General features: G+C 38.4%; 1 protein-coding gene across 2 annotated transcripts in view; it reads left to right on the top strand.

Annotated features, from left to right (window-relative positions):
* Window positions 1–17,124, top strand: part of LOC130909229 (adenosine kinase-like) — a 291,652-nt gene that overhangs the window by 250,315 nt on the left and 24,213 nt on the right. For both annotated transcript variants that reach the window (XM_057825447.1, XM_057825448.1), the window contains exons 8-9: window positions 2,763–2,798; window positions 10,971–11,085. In XM_057825447.1, the coding sequence (XP_057681430.1) occupies window positions 2,763–2,798; window positions 10,971–11,085 (151 nt within the window). The remainder of the gene's footprint in view (window positions 1–2,762; window positions 2,799–10,970; window positions 11,086–17,124) is intronic.

The following is a 17,124-nucleotide window of genomic DNA, read 5'->3' as shown; positions in this document are numbered from 1 at the left end:
AGGTGGGAGAGTCTGTCCATAGGACAACAATCAGTCGTACACTGCACAAATCTGGCCTTTATGGAAGAGTGGCAAGAAGAAAGCCATTTCTCAAAGATATCCATAAAAAGTCTCGTTTAAAGTTTGCCACAAGCCACCTGGGAGACACACCAAACATGTGGAAGAAGGTGCTCTGGTCAGATGAAACCAAAATTGAACTTTTTGGCCACAATGCAAAACGATATGTTTGGCGTAAAAGCAACACAGCTCATCACCCTGAACACACCATCCCCACTGTCAAACATGGTGGTGGCAGCATCATGGTTTGGGCCTGCTTTTCTTCAGCAGGGACAGGGAAGATGTTTAAAATTGACGGGAAGGTGGATGCAGCCAAATACAGGAACATTCTGGAAGAAAACCTGTTGGTATCTGCACAAGACCTGAGATTGGGACGGAGATTTATCTTCCAACAGGACAATGATCCAAAACATAAAGCCAAATCTACAATGGAATGGTTCAAAAATAAACGTATCCAGGTTAGGGCTGGGCGATATGGCCTTAAACATGTATCACGATAAATTGAGCAGATTTATCTCGATAACGATAAATGCCGATAAATTCGCCCAAGCGGACTGTTATATAATTTGAAAATCTGAATCAATGCATGAAATACAGATTAACTATTTCTTGTTGATTTATTTACCAGCATTCAATTTGATATACTGTATTTAACAATTGTACATGCAGTCTAAACATTAAGTTTATAAAAATGTATTGTAAGCAATAACAATTCAAGTATGAACATTTATAACAGCGTGTATGACTTGAACAATGTACATTGTCAAAATCAATATGCCTGTGCAAACATGTAATTGTAACACAAATGACTTGCAGCTTGAACAGTACACTTCAAAAAGACAACTTATTGTTAATGGCTGCTGTGACATAATTATTAAATACAAGTGTTTACTTTATGGTTTAAGGGTCCCCCCCCCCCCCCCCCCCCCCCAGTGCATTTTTTAATAAATGCACGCACAATAAAAATAGCTGGGGCCATTTCTCGGTCATTATAAGTTTTGCCGTTGGATTGTACTTTATGCTGAATGCTTTACCATCACAAAAGCTATCAGAGGAATCACACACAGACAGATACAAAATAACGCCACATAGTAATTGCTAGATGCAGTCCGTGCCCAATCCACTCATTAAGTTCAGCCGTTTCGACAATGTTAGGGCCGCTATCCGACTCCATAACGTTCATTTGTAGCGTTAGCCGCTAGCTAGCGTTAGCCTTGCTACCAGTAGAAAGCACTGAAAGCACCATCTCCGGAAATCGTGAGAACAAAGGAGGACAGCGGGTGAAAGCCCGTCTGGATGCCACCAAGAGTCTACTAAATGTCGGTTGAAAGTTTGGTGAACCTCCCTTAAGCCACACTCCATCACGTTTTGCTTGTAGCGTTAGCTGCTAGCGTTAGCTTACCGGGCTTTTGTTTGATTGGCTTCCTGATGATCACGTGACTCCCTACGTAAGCACATTCACTGCTTTCTTAAAGGGGAATGAACATAGACGAACAACACAGAATCAAAGCGGGATGAAAAGACTATATTTTCTTGTTTTATTAATTTACCGAATTTACCGACATGGTCAAAATTACGTCGGTCATCGTTAAGAATTTCGGTGACGGTAAATTTTCGGTTTACCGCCCTGCTCTAATCCAGGTGTTAGAATGGCCAAGTCAAAGTCCAGACCTGAATCCAATCGAGAATCTGTGGAAAGAGCTGAAGACTGCTGTTCACAAACACTCTCCATCCAACCTCACTGAGCTCGAGCTGTTTTGCAAGGAAGAATGGGCAAGAATGTCAGTCTCTCCATGTGCAAAACTGATAGAAACATACCCCAAGCGACTTGCAGCTGTAATTGGAGCAAAAGGTGGCGCTACAAAGTATTAACGCAAGGGGGCCGAATAATATTGCACGCCCCACTTTTCAGTTTTTTATTTGTTAAAAAAGTTTAAATTATCCAATAAATTTTGTTCCACTTCACGATTGTGTCCCACTTGTTGTTGATTCTTGACAAAAAATTAAAATTTTATATCTTTGTTTGAAGCCTGAAATGTGGCGAAAGGTTGCAAGGTTCAAGGGGGCCAAATACTTTTGCAAGGCACTGTATGACCGAAAATTTGGTGCCGTAAATAGCTACATTTTTCAAACCGCAGACATGGTGGCTGTTAGCCAGTAGTGTTAGCAAGATAGCGTCAGTCAGCGTGTTGCTTCTTGCTGTGTTTTGATTACATCATCACAAAAGGACTTCGGTTCTTTACAGTATTCGGGGGTAAACTTTCGGTTTTGAAAACCGATAATGCATTTTAAGCTATTTATGGCCAAATTTTCGGTCGCATCTCTAGTATTTTTATTAAAACGCCACCACCAAGCAAATACATAACCTCTGCCTTCCATAAGTTTCGCCATTTCACATACAGAGAGCAGAGGTTATTTATTTGCTTTCACTTGTCTGTTATGTGCTCAAGATAACTCACGAATGAATAAAGGGATTATTGTCAAACTCGCAGGATATGTTTATAATATGAAATGGAAAAGGTTGTTAAATTTTGAGCTATTAATGTCAAAGGTCACAATGAGATGGCTGGCCGCGATCATTTGCGGTCAGCCAGTTGAAATGGATCGGAAATCTGTGCGTTAAAAATAAGCACCTAAAACGCTATGTCTTTTTAAGAAGTTTGTGCATTGGGGAGATAATACGTGTATGTTGTATGTGTGTGCAGGAGGCGGCCACATTCGGCAAGCAACTGGGCTTCCAGGTGAGTGGTCCACCGACGCCTTCGTACTTTCTTCTTTATTTCTGCTGATAATGAAGTTCTTTTTTGGACAGTGATTGATGCGCTATTATACTCTCCAGGCCTCGCCACAGTTGCCATGGCAACTTGGCAGTCGTCATGGCTTCTTTGTTCAGCCGTCTCTCTTTCTCGCTCCGTGTTATGACGCACTCTCGCTCGCCCGACATCGCGTACAGATGTTATTTATTGAATTTTTCTGAAAGCCACTCGGGAAGCCGATGCGTCGGACCGGCGTTCTTCTTCATGGCGGGTCGCCGCGGTGTGATCTCTAGTGATAGCTGAGCGTTTACAAACTACTTTTAAAAGCACACGTGAAAGCACTTGAAATTGGTGTCATTTTATTTGCAAATGTTTTCTTTCTAGTAGCTTAATTGCAAATATGGAAAATGCATTGATGGAAAAATGTGCTGAACTCACACTTCAAAACTAATGTTAGCTTTATTTCTGATCTGTTAGCTTTATTATGATCATACAAAATATTTCATGTTTCATACCACATTAAATATTTAAAACTATTTCACTATGTTATGCATTATTTAGATTAGATTTATTACATTTTAATTTGGTTTTATTAATGTAGATATGTATTTTTTTTTAACATTTCTATATTTACTATTACGTGGATATATTTGGATATTAATTTACAAAAAATGTTTTAGTTTTTATAAAATGTTATAGCCATCTCATTATTATCATTATTATTATCACTATTATTCATAATCATTTCACTTTTTTTGATTTTCAAATTTAAGATAGCAATCATTCTTCTTTCATTTTGATATTTCACTTTTTAAATCTTTTAATTCACTTATATATATATCTAATTGAAAATTCTTTTGTTGATTCAGTCTAATTTTTAGACATTATTTTGTATGTCCGTTTAAAAAAAAAAAAATCTCATTTTTTACCAGAAATATATCCGTCTTCATCATTATTATGATTTGTGTTTATTTCACTACCTTAATTTTCAGAGTAAAAATGGTAATAATTTCTAGTTGTTTTTAGTTGTTATTTTATTTATTTATTAAAATGCACACTTTTTTTCATTGTGCTAGTCTAATATGTTTTGTGTATTTTATTTATACATTGCCGGCCAAAAATATTGGCACCCCTGCAGTTCTGTCAGATAAGGCTCAATTTCTCCCAGAAAATGATTGCAATTACAAATGCTTTGGTAGTGATATCTTCATTTATTTTGCTTGCAATGAAAAAAAACACAAATGAGATCATTATCATTTTACCCAAAACTCCAAAAATGGGCCGGACAAAAGTATTGGCACTCTTTGAAAAATCATGTGATGCTTCTCTAATTTTAATTAACAGCACCTGTTACTTCCCTGTGGCACATAACAGGTGGTGGCAATAACTAAATCACACTTGCAGCCAGTTAAAATGGATTAAAGTTGAGTCAACCTCTGTCCTGTCTGTCCACATTGAGCACGGAGAAAAGAAAGAAGACCAAAGAACTGTCTGAGGACTTGAAAAGCAAAATTGTGAGGCAGCATGGGCAATCTCAAGGTTACAAGTCCATCTCCAAAGACCTGAATGTTCCTGTGTCTACCGTGCGCAGTGTCATCAAGTGGAAAGCCAATGGCACTGTGGCTATCCTCTCTAGATGTGAATGGAAAAGAAAAATTGACGAGAGATTTCAACGAAAGATTGTGCGGATGGTGAATAAAGAACCTCGACTAACATCCAAACAAGCTCTCCTGCAGTCCAAGGGTACAACAGTGTCAACCCTTACTATCCGTCGGCGTCTGAATGAAAAGGGACTCTATGGTAGGATACCCAGGAAGACCCCACTTCTGACCCAGAGACATAAAAAAACCAGGCTGGAGTTTGCCAAAACTTACCTGAGAAAGCCAAAAACGTTTTGGAAGAATGTTCTCTGGTCAGATGAGACGAAAAGTAGAGCTTTTTGGGAAAAGGCATCAACATAGATTTTACAGGAAAGAAAAACCAAGCCTTCAAGGAAAAGAACACTGTCCCCACACTCAAACATGACGGAGGTTCCCTGATGTTTTGGGGTTGCTTTGCTGCCTCTGGCACTGGACTGCTTGACGGTCTGCATGGCATTATGAAGTCTGAAGACTACCAACAAATTTTGCAGCATAATGTAGGGCCCAGTGTGAGAAAGCTGGGTCTCCCTCAGAAGTCATGGGTCTTCCAGCAGGACAGTGACCCAAAACACACTTCAAAAAGCACTAGAAAATGGTTTGAGAGAAAGCACTGGAGACTTCTAAATGAGTCCAGACCTGAATCCCATAGAACACATCTGGAGAGCTCTGAAAATGGCAGTTTGGAGAAAGCACCCTTCAAATCTCAGAGACCTGGAGCAGTTGGCCAAAGAAGAATGGTCTAAAGTTCCAACAGAGCATTGTAAAAAACTCACTAATGGATACGGGAAGAGGTTGTTCGCAGTTATTTTGTCTAAAGGTTGTGCTACCCAGTATTAGGCTGAGGGGTCCAATACTTTTGTCCGGCCCATTTGTGGAGCATTCTCTTTTGTGATTTTTCATTGCAGGCAAAATAAATGAAGATATTACTACCAAAATATTTGTAATTGCAAACATTTTCTTGGAGAAATTGAGCATTTTCTGACAGAATTGCAGGGGTACCAATACTTTTGGCCAGCACTGTATGTATTAATTCATTTTATAATAATAATTTCAGGAATCTCTCAATGTTAACTACACTGTATTCCAATGCATGCCTTTTAAACATTCAACAAATTAGCTTCATCTTGACAAGCCCTAATGTACTTTTGCCTGGGCTTGAATGTAATTTGTCACTAAGCGCAATCATCTGACATGTTGATTCTTTGTTGCGAACGCTTTGAAATCAATTAGTAACTGAGACACTGTTTCCCGTTGTTAATTTTTCATTCAAAGTGCTACACTTTTCATTCATCTTAATAACTCTCTCTGCGAGGACTGTCAAATTGGATAGAACGTCTATGGCCGTCACAATGCGTAAAGCAGAAAACTAGTGTTTCCTCCTCAGCTCGTTTTTGTAGCGGTTCCCCCCCTCCAGCGCTTTCAACCTGCGTCGAGACCCTTATTTTATGTCGGGAACATAAAACCGAAGGGCGACAATGTGCTGAAACATTTGTATGCTTTCGCGTGGGTTCTCCGGAGGAGTGCTTGTACTTCCATCCAGTCATGCTGACAAACAACCTCTGCATTAACCTCACCATTAGCACTTACTTAGAGCGTCCCACCCGCTTTTTCTCAGCCTCAGCGGTCCTCTCGGGGATGATTAAAGGACGTTTAGAGGTTGAAAAGCGTTGTTTTCGGAGGACTCCCCCGTCTGGAGGGTGCTTCAGGACGCCCCGCTGTCAGCCGTGCTCGTACATCAAGATGAGTTAATAATAAAACAACATTGACAGGTGTGGAGGGTTTTTTCCCCCCACGATCAAAGGCAATACGCCACGGAGAAATTGCTCGACTCCAGGCGGGATTATCCTCCATGAAAATGTTGAAATGTATCAAGCTGTGTTTTTCTTATAAGTCATACTACTCTATATTTACTTAAAGAAATAAGAAAAAAATAGTTACATTTTCACTTGACCAGTGTTTGGCACGTTACTTTAAAAAATTAAATAATTATAGTTACTACTTCTTCCAAAAAGTAACTGAGTTAGTTACTGAATTACTCTATAGTAAAAGTAACTAGTTACCAGGGAAAGTAATTATTTCCGTTACTTTAAAAAGTTGTTGTATGTCAAAGAATTTGAAATTTTTTGAGCAGTATTCGAGTCAGTTGAATAGAGAACAGACATGTAGATGTGTTATAGAACCTTGTAATATTTATTGCACCTCACCAGCAACAGATTTATCCTACACTTGAAGTGCAATAAAAATAAACAGTAAACAATATAATAAAATATCAATCAGCAGTAAACAATATAAAGTGAGTTTAATCAATTCAATCTAACTCTCACAACCTGAGACAACTGGTCAAGTAGACATAGCCTACTGTACTTCAAGTATTTTGACTTGAAATAGTTTTTATATCTCCACCTCGTAAAGGACAAATTTTCTTCTGAATGCTCTGCCATCATATCCCCCTGCAACTGTTTTGCGTGTGTGTTTACACACAGAAAAAGCATGTTATTTTGCCTCATTCAAATTTTAATATCTGAACATTTAAACATGTAAACTAACGTGCAATCACATTCGTAAATGAATGGCTTCTGGTTTTTGAAATATAAATAAACCAATCTATTGTGATAAAACAACAAAATTGCAATAACTGCATTAACCATCAAAGTGAAGTCTAACTGTAACTGTAGTCTGGAAACAAATCTGATTAAGGAAAAACATTGCATTAAATAATGCAAACTGGTTAAACTAAAAAGAGTAGCTGAGATCTGTCATGACAGAATATCACTTCAATGATATCTGACGCCATCTAGTGTCGTGAATGGGGAGAGAAGCTGAGCTCTGTCATGACAGAACATCGCTTCAATGATATCTGGCGCCATCTAGCGTCGTGAATGGGTATAATGTCTAGACCGCGAATATAAGACGTATATAATGTAAAAAACACAGTCTTATATTTGGGCCAATACGGTATTTGTTTTTGCTGGTTAAACCAGTAGTCCCACACTTTTTTGCACCACGGACCGGTGTGATGTTGGCCTTTTTTTCCACAGACTGGCAATGTGTGCCAGAAAACCACAGTAAATATCAAATAACACGACGGGGCTAAAAACTAACTTTAGTGCAACAAAAATGTAACTCAAAAGAACAGCGGCCTTTCCTAAAACTTGACGGCAAATATCCTTGCTCGCAGGCAGAATCAGTTCTTCTCCAATCGTGAAAGGTTTCTTAGCTTTAGCATTAGCATCACCACGAGGTATGATGCTCTCAGTCGATTCGGTTTTGTTGACGTGGTGGCGGTGATGGTCACTAATTGTTTCTGCCCTTCGTGCTCGCGCTTTTTTGTTTCAAAAATTCCCCCCAGAAATCAATTATTCAAGGGTGCTTAGTCTCTATGTGCTGAAGCAGCTTTGAAGTCTTCATTGTCTCGTTTGCTAACTTTTGGCCACATATTATGCAGAGTGGACTTGACGTAGGCTCCTCTTCTGACTCATCAGGTGGCCTTTTCCCCGTGAAAAGCTGTCCAAAGACGTCTGTTTTTCAGTCATCTTCGCTAGCATGTGGGCTTATTATTTCCAGGAACAAATCTGATACGCCTACGTCATTATCGAGGACAAGCGCACATACAGTATATCACAAGAGTGAGAACACCCCTCGCATTTCTGCAGATATTGAAGTACATCTTTTCATGGGACATCACTGACAAAATGACACTTTGACACAAGAAAGCCCGTAAAGAGTTTGCTGAAGACATGTCAACAAAGCACATGGATTACTGGAACCATGTCCTATGGTGTGATGAGACAGGCAGGCTTTCTTGTGTACTGTCTTCAGACGAGGGGTTACAGCCATGCACACCAATTTGATGTAGAGTGCAGCGTATGGTCTGAGCACTAACAGGCTGACCCCCCACCTCTTCAACATCTGCAGCAATGCTGACAGCACTCCTGTAACGAATCAAAAGACATTTTGGAGGGAAAATGACAAGCAGTACTCAATTTGGGCATTTAGGGATGTACGTAGTTTCTAAGAGGTGTACTAACTTTTGTTGCCAGGGGTTTAGATATTAATGGCTATATGCTGAGTTAATTTGAGGGGAAAATAAATTAACTCTATTATATAAGCTGCACACAGACTACTTTTGTCCCATGAAAAGATATACTTAAATATCTGCAGGAATGCGAGGGGTGTAGTCACTTTTGTGATACACTGTAGATATAAACAAATAGATGCTAGCTACAATTGATATCTATGACCACATCCTATCCAGTTACCGGTATATTATTTTATGTATTGACTAATCCGAGCAAAACGACTGGAAATACCCCATCGGCCATTGCTGAGTTGTGCGCCCATAGCGCACAGCCAGCAGCAGGCAAATAACATTACTAGGGCTGTCAAACGATTAAAATTTTCAATCGAGTTAATCACAGCTTAAAAATTGATTAATCGTAATTAATCGCAATTCAAACCATCTATAAAATATGCCATATTTTTCTGTATATTATTTTTGGAATGGAAAGATAAGACACAAGACGGATATATACATTCAACATACTGTACATAAGTACTGTATTTGTTTATTATAACAATAAATCAACATGATGGCATTAACATTAACATTCTGTTAAAGCGATCCATGGATAGAAAGACTTGTAGTTCTTAAAAGATAAATGTAAGTACAACTTATAGAAATTTTATATTAAAACCCATCTTAATGTTTTCGTTTTAATAAAATCTGTAAAATTTTCAATCAAAAAATAAACTAGTAGGTCGCCATTGTTGATGTGAATAATTACACAATTCTCATGGTCATAAAATCAGTCGCACCCAAGCGCCAGCAGAGGGCGATAAAACTCCAAAAAACACAAGTAACAAGTGCACATAACCCTGTGCTATCATTTTAATCTGTTTGAGCGGGCCATGTGCGTTAATTGCGTCAAATATTTTAACGTGAATAATTTTTTAGAAAATTTACCACCTGTCAACGCGATAATTTTGACGGGCCCTAAACATTACTGTTTACATTGACTGACCCTGGGCTACTACTGAGGTGTTTAAACACTCCAGTAATGGTGGCCTCTACTAGAGGGTGACATGCACTTATCTCTACTCGGATTAGTCTAGAGTGGGCAGGCAGAATGGTGTGTCAAGAGGCACAGGCAAGATTGCGGTCGTTAATAAATAAGGTAGTTCAGCAATGTCACAAGATCATTGCACTATCACATTTTTTCAACATAACTTTTTGGAATTCATATATGGCGGAAAACACTCAGGTGACTTGAAGTTCCGCTCTGAGACCCCCAATTTGGCCAAATTTCAAAATTGTCCGATGTGCATTTGTGATACATCATTGTAAAGCTTAAAATCTCCATTTTCTGGGGGAAGAAAAATTTTGGACAGGAGGGCTTCTTATTTTTTTATTTTTATGTTTTTTCAAACATAAAAGGTGAGAGCACGCAAGAGCAGAATTACAGACGACATGACTTAAACAAGATATTAACGCGTACTTACCTTGTTTCGATCCAAAAACTCCATGTTGCATGTATCACTGAGTGTCCAGACACGGCTGTGAATGGCTACAGCTGGATTTTGGGGGGATTTTATGGGTGAAACATGGTAATATAACAAGGGTCTCGATGCAGAAATCGCAGACATCAAGGAGTGGTCGAGATTTTCTTTCTCATATATTTACCCTTTTTCATTTTTCTTTGTTTGGATCGATTATTTATCTAACATATCGGGGGAAATGCGACAGTAACAAAAAAATACAATTTAGCGATAGTTATGAGGTAGATATCTGTGACTTTTTTACAGACGCCATTTTTTTCATTGTGACGTAATTTGTTTAAAAGTTTAAAATATGCGAGTGAATAATTTTTTAGTCTTTTTTTTTTTAAACAAAATATGAGACATTTAATGATTCTAAGCTAAAAATAGACATTTAGAATACTAAATATTAATTACCTTGTTTTCATGGCTGGGTTGAAACAAAAACGGTAGCGTGACGTCTGTAAACGGGGGTTTCCAGGGTAAAACGGGCAAATTAAAAATAGATCGGGGGCTTAATGCGCCATGAATCTGCTATTGAAGCATATAGACATATTGTTCTATCAAACAAAACAGTTGTTTTGAGGTTGTTGAGGAGTGCAAGAGCAGAAACTGCTTTTTCAGTCTTGTCTTTGTTTTCCGCCGTATTAAAACCATTCTTTTTAGGTATAAATACTTGAATGTAAAGCTGTCAAAATATGTTTTATTTTAAATATCTATATACAAAATAAAATTACATTTTTAGACTACATTTTTTGTACCAAATCTTTAAATGTGTATTTTTCAAACTTTATAATTATGCACACACATTGAATTTTGACATATAATTAATTTGACCTATAACAAACTTTTATCATTCTATAATAAACTAGCATTCAAAAAGCAAGTGATCGTTTTCTTTTCATGATCCACCACACTTGATGAATTCCCACTTCCTCACCGCATCCTATTCGACACCTCACATGTGCGCGTTTGTGTTCAGACGGATGACGTCGGCGAGATCGCCAAGATGGCTCAGAAGCTCCCCAAGGACAACACGTCCAGGCCAAGAGTGGTGGTCTTTACTCAGGGCAAGGATGACACCGCTGCCACCATAGGTAGGTTGTCACTAGGGGTGTGACAATATATCGAAATGGGGATACATTATGATACTTTTTCCCCCCAAAAGTTTATCGATATGCTTCCGCCAAGAATCGATATATTGTTTTAAAAAGGTGTCACTGTTAAAAAAAAATGGAATCAACAGGTTACTACCTACATTTTCAACTAGTATAGTGTCTATATTATCTCATAGACTGAAACCAAAGCATTCAAAGCCAGTTTTCTTCATTTTGGGGACATTTACAGGTCACTTCCTGTTCTTTTTAGGCCATTTACAGGTCACTTTGTGTTGGTTTTGGAATATCCCCAGTTCATTTCCTGTTGATTTTGGGTAGGGCTGCAGATATCGATTATTTTAATAGTCGATTAATCGATGAACTAGTTCGAATAATCGAGTAATCGGATAAGGAACATAAAAAAATAAAATACCTGAAATGAGCCTCAAACGGTATAAAGTAAATAAATGAATGAGGATCTAAGTACGACAAAATTACAATTGGCTAACTTACAGTACATAGCAAAAGTCTGCTAGCTTAAATGCTATAAAATGTCAACTTTTTTTTTTTTTTTACAATGCTCTTAACAAAGGGTTCAAACATATTCCCACAAAAATGGCTAAATACTCCTATAAACAAAATTATGAATGCCTTAAAAAATAAAAAAAAAAGCTCAAACAAAAACTTAGCTTATGTTGGTCTCAGCAGGAAGCAGCTGGATTCAGCCTTGTGAAATGAGTTATGTCATTTTCACTGTTGCCGCTAGAGGGCAGTGTATCCACCCAAATCAATAAAACTAAATGCAAACACTTTCAAAACAAACAATAAACGAATACTCGAATCAGCAAAGTTTAATTCAAATCTTTTTTCTAATCGAATTACTCGAGTTAATCAATTCATCGTTTCAGCACTAATTCAGGGATGTTCTCTGGCAACTTCCTGTTCAGTAACCATCAAAAATCAAAAGAAGGTGACCTGTGAATTCCTGAAAAGTGACTCAAAATCGACAGGAAATTACCTGAAATGCCCCAAAGTTAAGTCTCTTGCTGCCATTGACGGCCCATAGACGTCCAATTCGTTTGAATCGGGAGGGGTGGTAGCAAGTGAACGCCTGTTCAAACGGATTGGACGTCTACTTGTGATAAACTCATTGAAATTTAGCAGAACGACAAAAAGCGCATTTTTCTGTTTATTAGTAGTATTGTAAAATATCGTAAAATGATCTCCTGACCCATGTCACGATAGTTGTTGCATCGCCATATCTGTATCGTGAGGTACCCAGAGGTTCCCACTCCTAGTTGTCACCAGCTCCTTTCGAAACCGATCCATCCAAAAATCTATTTAACCTTCTAATTTGTCCCAATGCTTTTCTCCATCCCATATATTTTCACGAGGGTTGTAGACCTCCCCCATCTTCCAGTCGCGCGTACACGACCGTGACAGATGTGTGTAACCGTGGCCTCAAATAGACCAACTCAATCGGGCCTCCGAGGCTTTGAAGTCGAGCTCCAGTATTGACGCCAGATGTCGAAAAAAAAAGGGCATTGATTTGTAGAACTTGCAACTTGGAAGCACTCCATACTTTTTTTTCCAAGGATGATTCTTCTCAGTCTTCAGCCTTGGAAACCTTCATTTAACTCATTGGCTGCCATTGATGGCTATAGTCCAAATGTTCTCCTTTCTGCCCTTGTGCTTTTTATTTGCACCTCAGGTAAGGACCACTGGCTTACTGCTACATTCATTGTCTTTTATTCCAATTTTTTTACCAGCGTGTTTTCTTTTTATCGCCCGTCTGCCCTTTATGCTCGGGATAAAAGAAAGGTGAATGTGGCCGTAATTGCTCCGACGACGGGAAGCGAAGAGAACGATCGCCTTTTGGACTCGCCGTTGGGGTTTTTACGAGCTTTCTGTTGTGTGAATATTATAAGAAAAACCATGTCGAACCAACAGACTGATGTAATTGATAAGCTTGGAAGGTGCGATTTGGGAGAAAATCGAACTTTAGTAAGTACGATTTTTGATTGTCAGCAATTTTTTTCCCACGTTGCCTTAAAAATTATAATGTTTTTTTTTTTTTTGTTTGTTTTTTAGAAGACAAAATTGTTGTTTCATTCACAATTTTGGGCCTATATGCATGTTGCCTTCAATGTGAATGCCTTCTGCCTTTGTACAAGGGCTGGTCACATCTTAGCACAACTTAGCAGTTACGCTTATCTTATTTTTATTCTTATCAGATTTTTCGACACTTATTGAACTCCAAAATAGTCCAAATTACCATATTAGCCCAAATATAAGACAGCCCTGATTATAAGACGACCCCCTCTTTTTCAAGACTCAAATTTAAAAAAAAGACTTTTTGAACACCAAATTTTTATACAGAAAATAATTACAGTACATCCGAAACAAATTATTATAACAATATATTTGAAAGAAAAAAACATGTTGTTTTGCCTCATTCAAATCTTAATATCTGAACATTTAAATATGTAAACTAAAGTGCAATCACATTAGTAAATGAATGGCTTCTGGTTTTTGAAATGTAAATAAACCAATCTATTGTGATAAAACAACATTGCAATAACTGCATTAACCATCTAAGTGAAGTGTAACTGTCGTCTTGAAACAAATCTGAATAAGGAAAAACATTGCAATAAAAAATTGCAAACTGGTTAAACTAGAGAGTAGCTGAGATATGTCATGACAGAACATTGCTTCAATGATATCTGGTGCTATCTAGCGTCGTGAATGGGTATAATGTCTAGACCGAGAATATAAGACGACCCCCTCTTTTTCACTCTTATTTCAATGCAAAAAACACGGTTTTATATTCGGGCCAATACGGTAAATAAAAAACAAAATTTTGAAATAAATACTATTTTAGTAAATAACAGTCAAATTGTGTAATATGGCCATAAAAGCAACACTTGGTAACTTTTCAGTTTTGGTTGATTTTACCGACGCCAGTGGAGAAAAGTGGTAGTGTTTGCCTTGAAGAAGACTGTGTTTCCCTTGAGGACCATCGCACACCCGCACAGTGTCGTAAAATAAATCAATAAAGTCAATAAATCAAAAATCTATCTCCCGGTCGCCTGTAGATGGCTTAAACAAATTTTAGTTTTCAGCAGCTGTGTGAATGATGAATAGTAATAAGGTAATGAATCCATTTGCGGCTAAACAATAGCATATGACGGTTAGCAACCGTGTGGCTAAAAAAAGTCGTCAGCGCTGACGAGTTTGGTTGGGGGGGTGTCACGCCAACGAGTGAAATCCAGGACACTGTTTATTCTGTCTATCGTGGTAGCCTCCCTTTTTTTCAGACAAAACTTTTTGTCTCTTTTCTTGCTCTGCCATCTTTGCAGAATTTGCTTGAAAGCATTCACATCGACTTCCGTCTATATAACTGATAGATAAAGGGGGAAGTGACATTTGCCGTAAAGCGGTCAGCACATCTGTAGGTTTTTTTTTTTGTTTATTTTTTTTTGTTTTTTTTGTGTGGTGTTCCTGCCACCCTCGTCAAAGTTAATTGGTGCCGGTGAAAGCGATCCAGACCTCCTCAAGATATAAAAGAGGTGTCATTCAACTAGTTGTCAGTCGACATATCACTAATGTTATGAAAATATCTTATAAAGGTTGAAAAGTTACCTAGTGTTGCTTTAAATTGTAAAATAAGATATTATTATGAAAAAGATTTTACAAGATAAAAAGCGTTTTTTACAATGAATTTTTTAATTTCATAATGCCTTTTTCCAAAATGGCCTTTTTATTTTAAAATTTCGTTTGTCAGCGCAATGAGAATAAAATACATAAGGCGGAGTCAGTTAAGTGATTGGCTAGATCGTGGAGTCTGGCTAGCGTCGTTAGCATTTGGTAGCGTCTCTATAGGAGTTACTCAGAAGTTCAGAACCGGATGGATAAAAAATGGAAGGCCTTTACCTCAGCCTGAGCGAGGATTTCAGCAGCAGCGTGCTTTTGATGAGATGCTTTCTGGAAGTTTACCTAACAGTTCATCGATGCTACCAAATGCTAATGGCCAGACTCTACGATCCAGCCAATCATTTAAAGCTGAAACGTGAAGTAATTTCATAACATGCCAAATAGGGTCACAATTAAAGTAATTAAACATTGTCCAACAAATAAAGCATGAAAAAATAATTTATATGTTGTATATTTGACAAAATAATCACGTTTCCGAAGTTCGAGCCTGAAAGGGGACGAACCCGGAAGTGATACGTCACACCGAGAGCAGCGATGGTGGCGCTCCATACATACAGCCGCCATACAAAGCCCTTCAAACAATGATTCAAACAGCGATATAAGCGATATATCGAGCGCAAGGGAGGAGATCCAAGTTTTTGAAGAGTTGGAGGAAGAAGAGGAGGTTGGAATTTCATGATGGACCTAACATGTATTAGCCAGACACTAATCAGGATGCAAACAATGTGCCTAGACTACCTGACATGGAATGGAGACAAGACCCATCGAGATTACAAGATTGGTAAAATATAGGCTGTTATATTTTCATGATTTGAAGATGCAGGCATTTGCACATAATTTTATGTTTTTGTCTATCTGATGACATTGTTCAAAAAAATAATAATCAGACTTCATGTTCATTTTGGCAGATCCGGCAGCTCTCGTGCATATAAAATAATAATAATATAAAAACGTTGGGGGGGGAGAAGGAGATGAGTCGTTGATAACTTTCTCCACTTTATTGTGGCAACAATAAGAAAACAAAATAATAGCAGACTGCCGCCACATTCGACTGCAAAGTTTTGCTTCTCGCTCGCCTCCTACTACTCACAGCTCCCCAGTCCCAGCGTCTCTTAAAAGGATCGTGCATAGTGTCTTGTTATGAGCTTTTTGTTGACAAAAGTATCGAATACACGGCGTGCTGACAACTTTGTTTCTTTATTAACACATGGAGCTAACAGTACGAACACAGCTTGGGGCTCTCGGCAGGAAGTGGCGTCTAATGGCGTGAGGAAATGTAGTTTTTTCACACAAGCGAACAGATTACAATGCACCACTTCAGTGTTGTCCCGAGACTACATTTCCCATGATACACTGCATGACCTGCGCGCTCGCTGATTCGCTGCAAGACATTAAAACCAACACGCTTGTCCGTCAACTGTCACCTGTCAGTGGCTCTCGTAAAACACAAACTAGAAGGCTATCAAGCGATCACCGTGAAAAAAACGCCGAACCGTACCAATGCAATGCAATGCATGAAGCATGAAGGTGGAAATACATAATACAAATAAATGCACAAAGGACAAACTCACCGGCGGTGTGTGTCTCTTACGGCAACGTGACCGTGAATTACCGCGACGCCGACCCGCTTATATGCACATCCACACCCCTTTCCCAATTGACAGTGGATTAACCCTTTCGGACAAGATCGTAGATGAAGCACAATTTAAACACGCTTAACCTTGCAAACGCAACAACAACTATGATCGGGGATTGCCACGAGTTAGCTTTTGGCTAATGTCGCTAGCTTCTACGGTTCATTCCACAACAGTTGGCAGCTCTGCTTTGACAAAGTCATCAGTCATCTATCCAAAAATCACTCTTACTTTTTGGCAAATCTTTGATCATAAGCAGACCGGTTAAGGAAGCAGGCATCTTCGAAGTGTTTGTAGCAGAGAACACTACTCAATGATGGCGTGAAATTCATTCGCTTCGTGCAAACGAAAGATGTCCATTTACGTGCCTTGCTATCCATTGGCCACTCATACAACTTTTCGTTTGAGTGAGAACAAAACATCGCCACACACCGCTGTGGCATCTTACCGAGAAGCAATGCAACAAACAATACTGTTCTATGGCCGACTTCCCTCGCACTTCTCAGTAGAGCTGGGAATCTTTGGGCACCTAACGATTCGATTACGATTACGATTCAGAGGCTCCGATTCGATTATAAAACGATTATTGATGCACCCCCCTCCTTTTTTTTTAAAATTTTTTTTATTTATTTTTTTTTTTTTTAAATAAAGTTTTGTACATTAGTTCCAAAATTGTTCAAAAATACTCTCA

This window comes from Corythoichthys intestinalis, chromosome 21, assembly GCF_030265065.1.
Source record: "Corythoichthys intestinalis isolate RoL2023-P3 chromosome 21, ASM3026506v1, whole genome shotgun sequence".
Taxonomy (NCBI): domain Eukaryota; kingdom Metazoa; phylum Chordata; class Actinopteri; order Syngnathiformes; family Syngnathidae; genus Corythoichthys; species Corythoichthys intestinalis.
The sequence above is the reverse complement of the archived record's forward strand: the minus strand, read 5'-3'. Positions and strand labels throughout refer to the sequence as shown.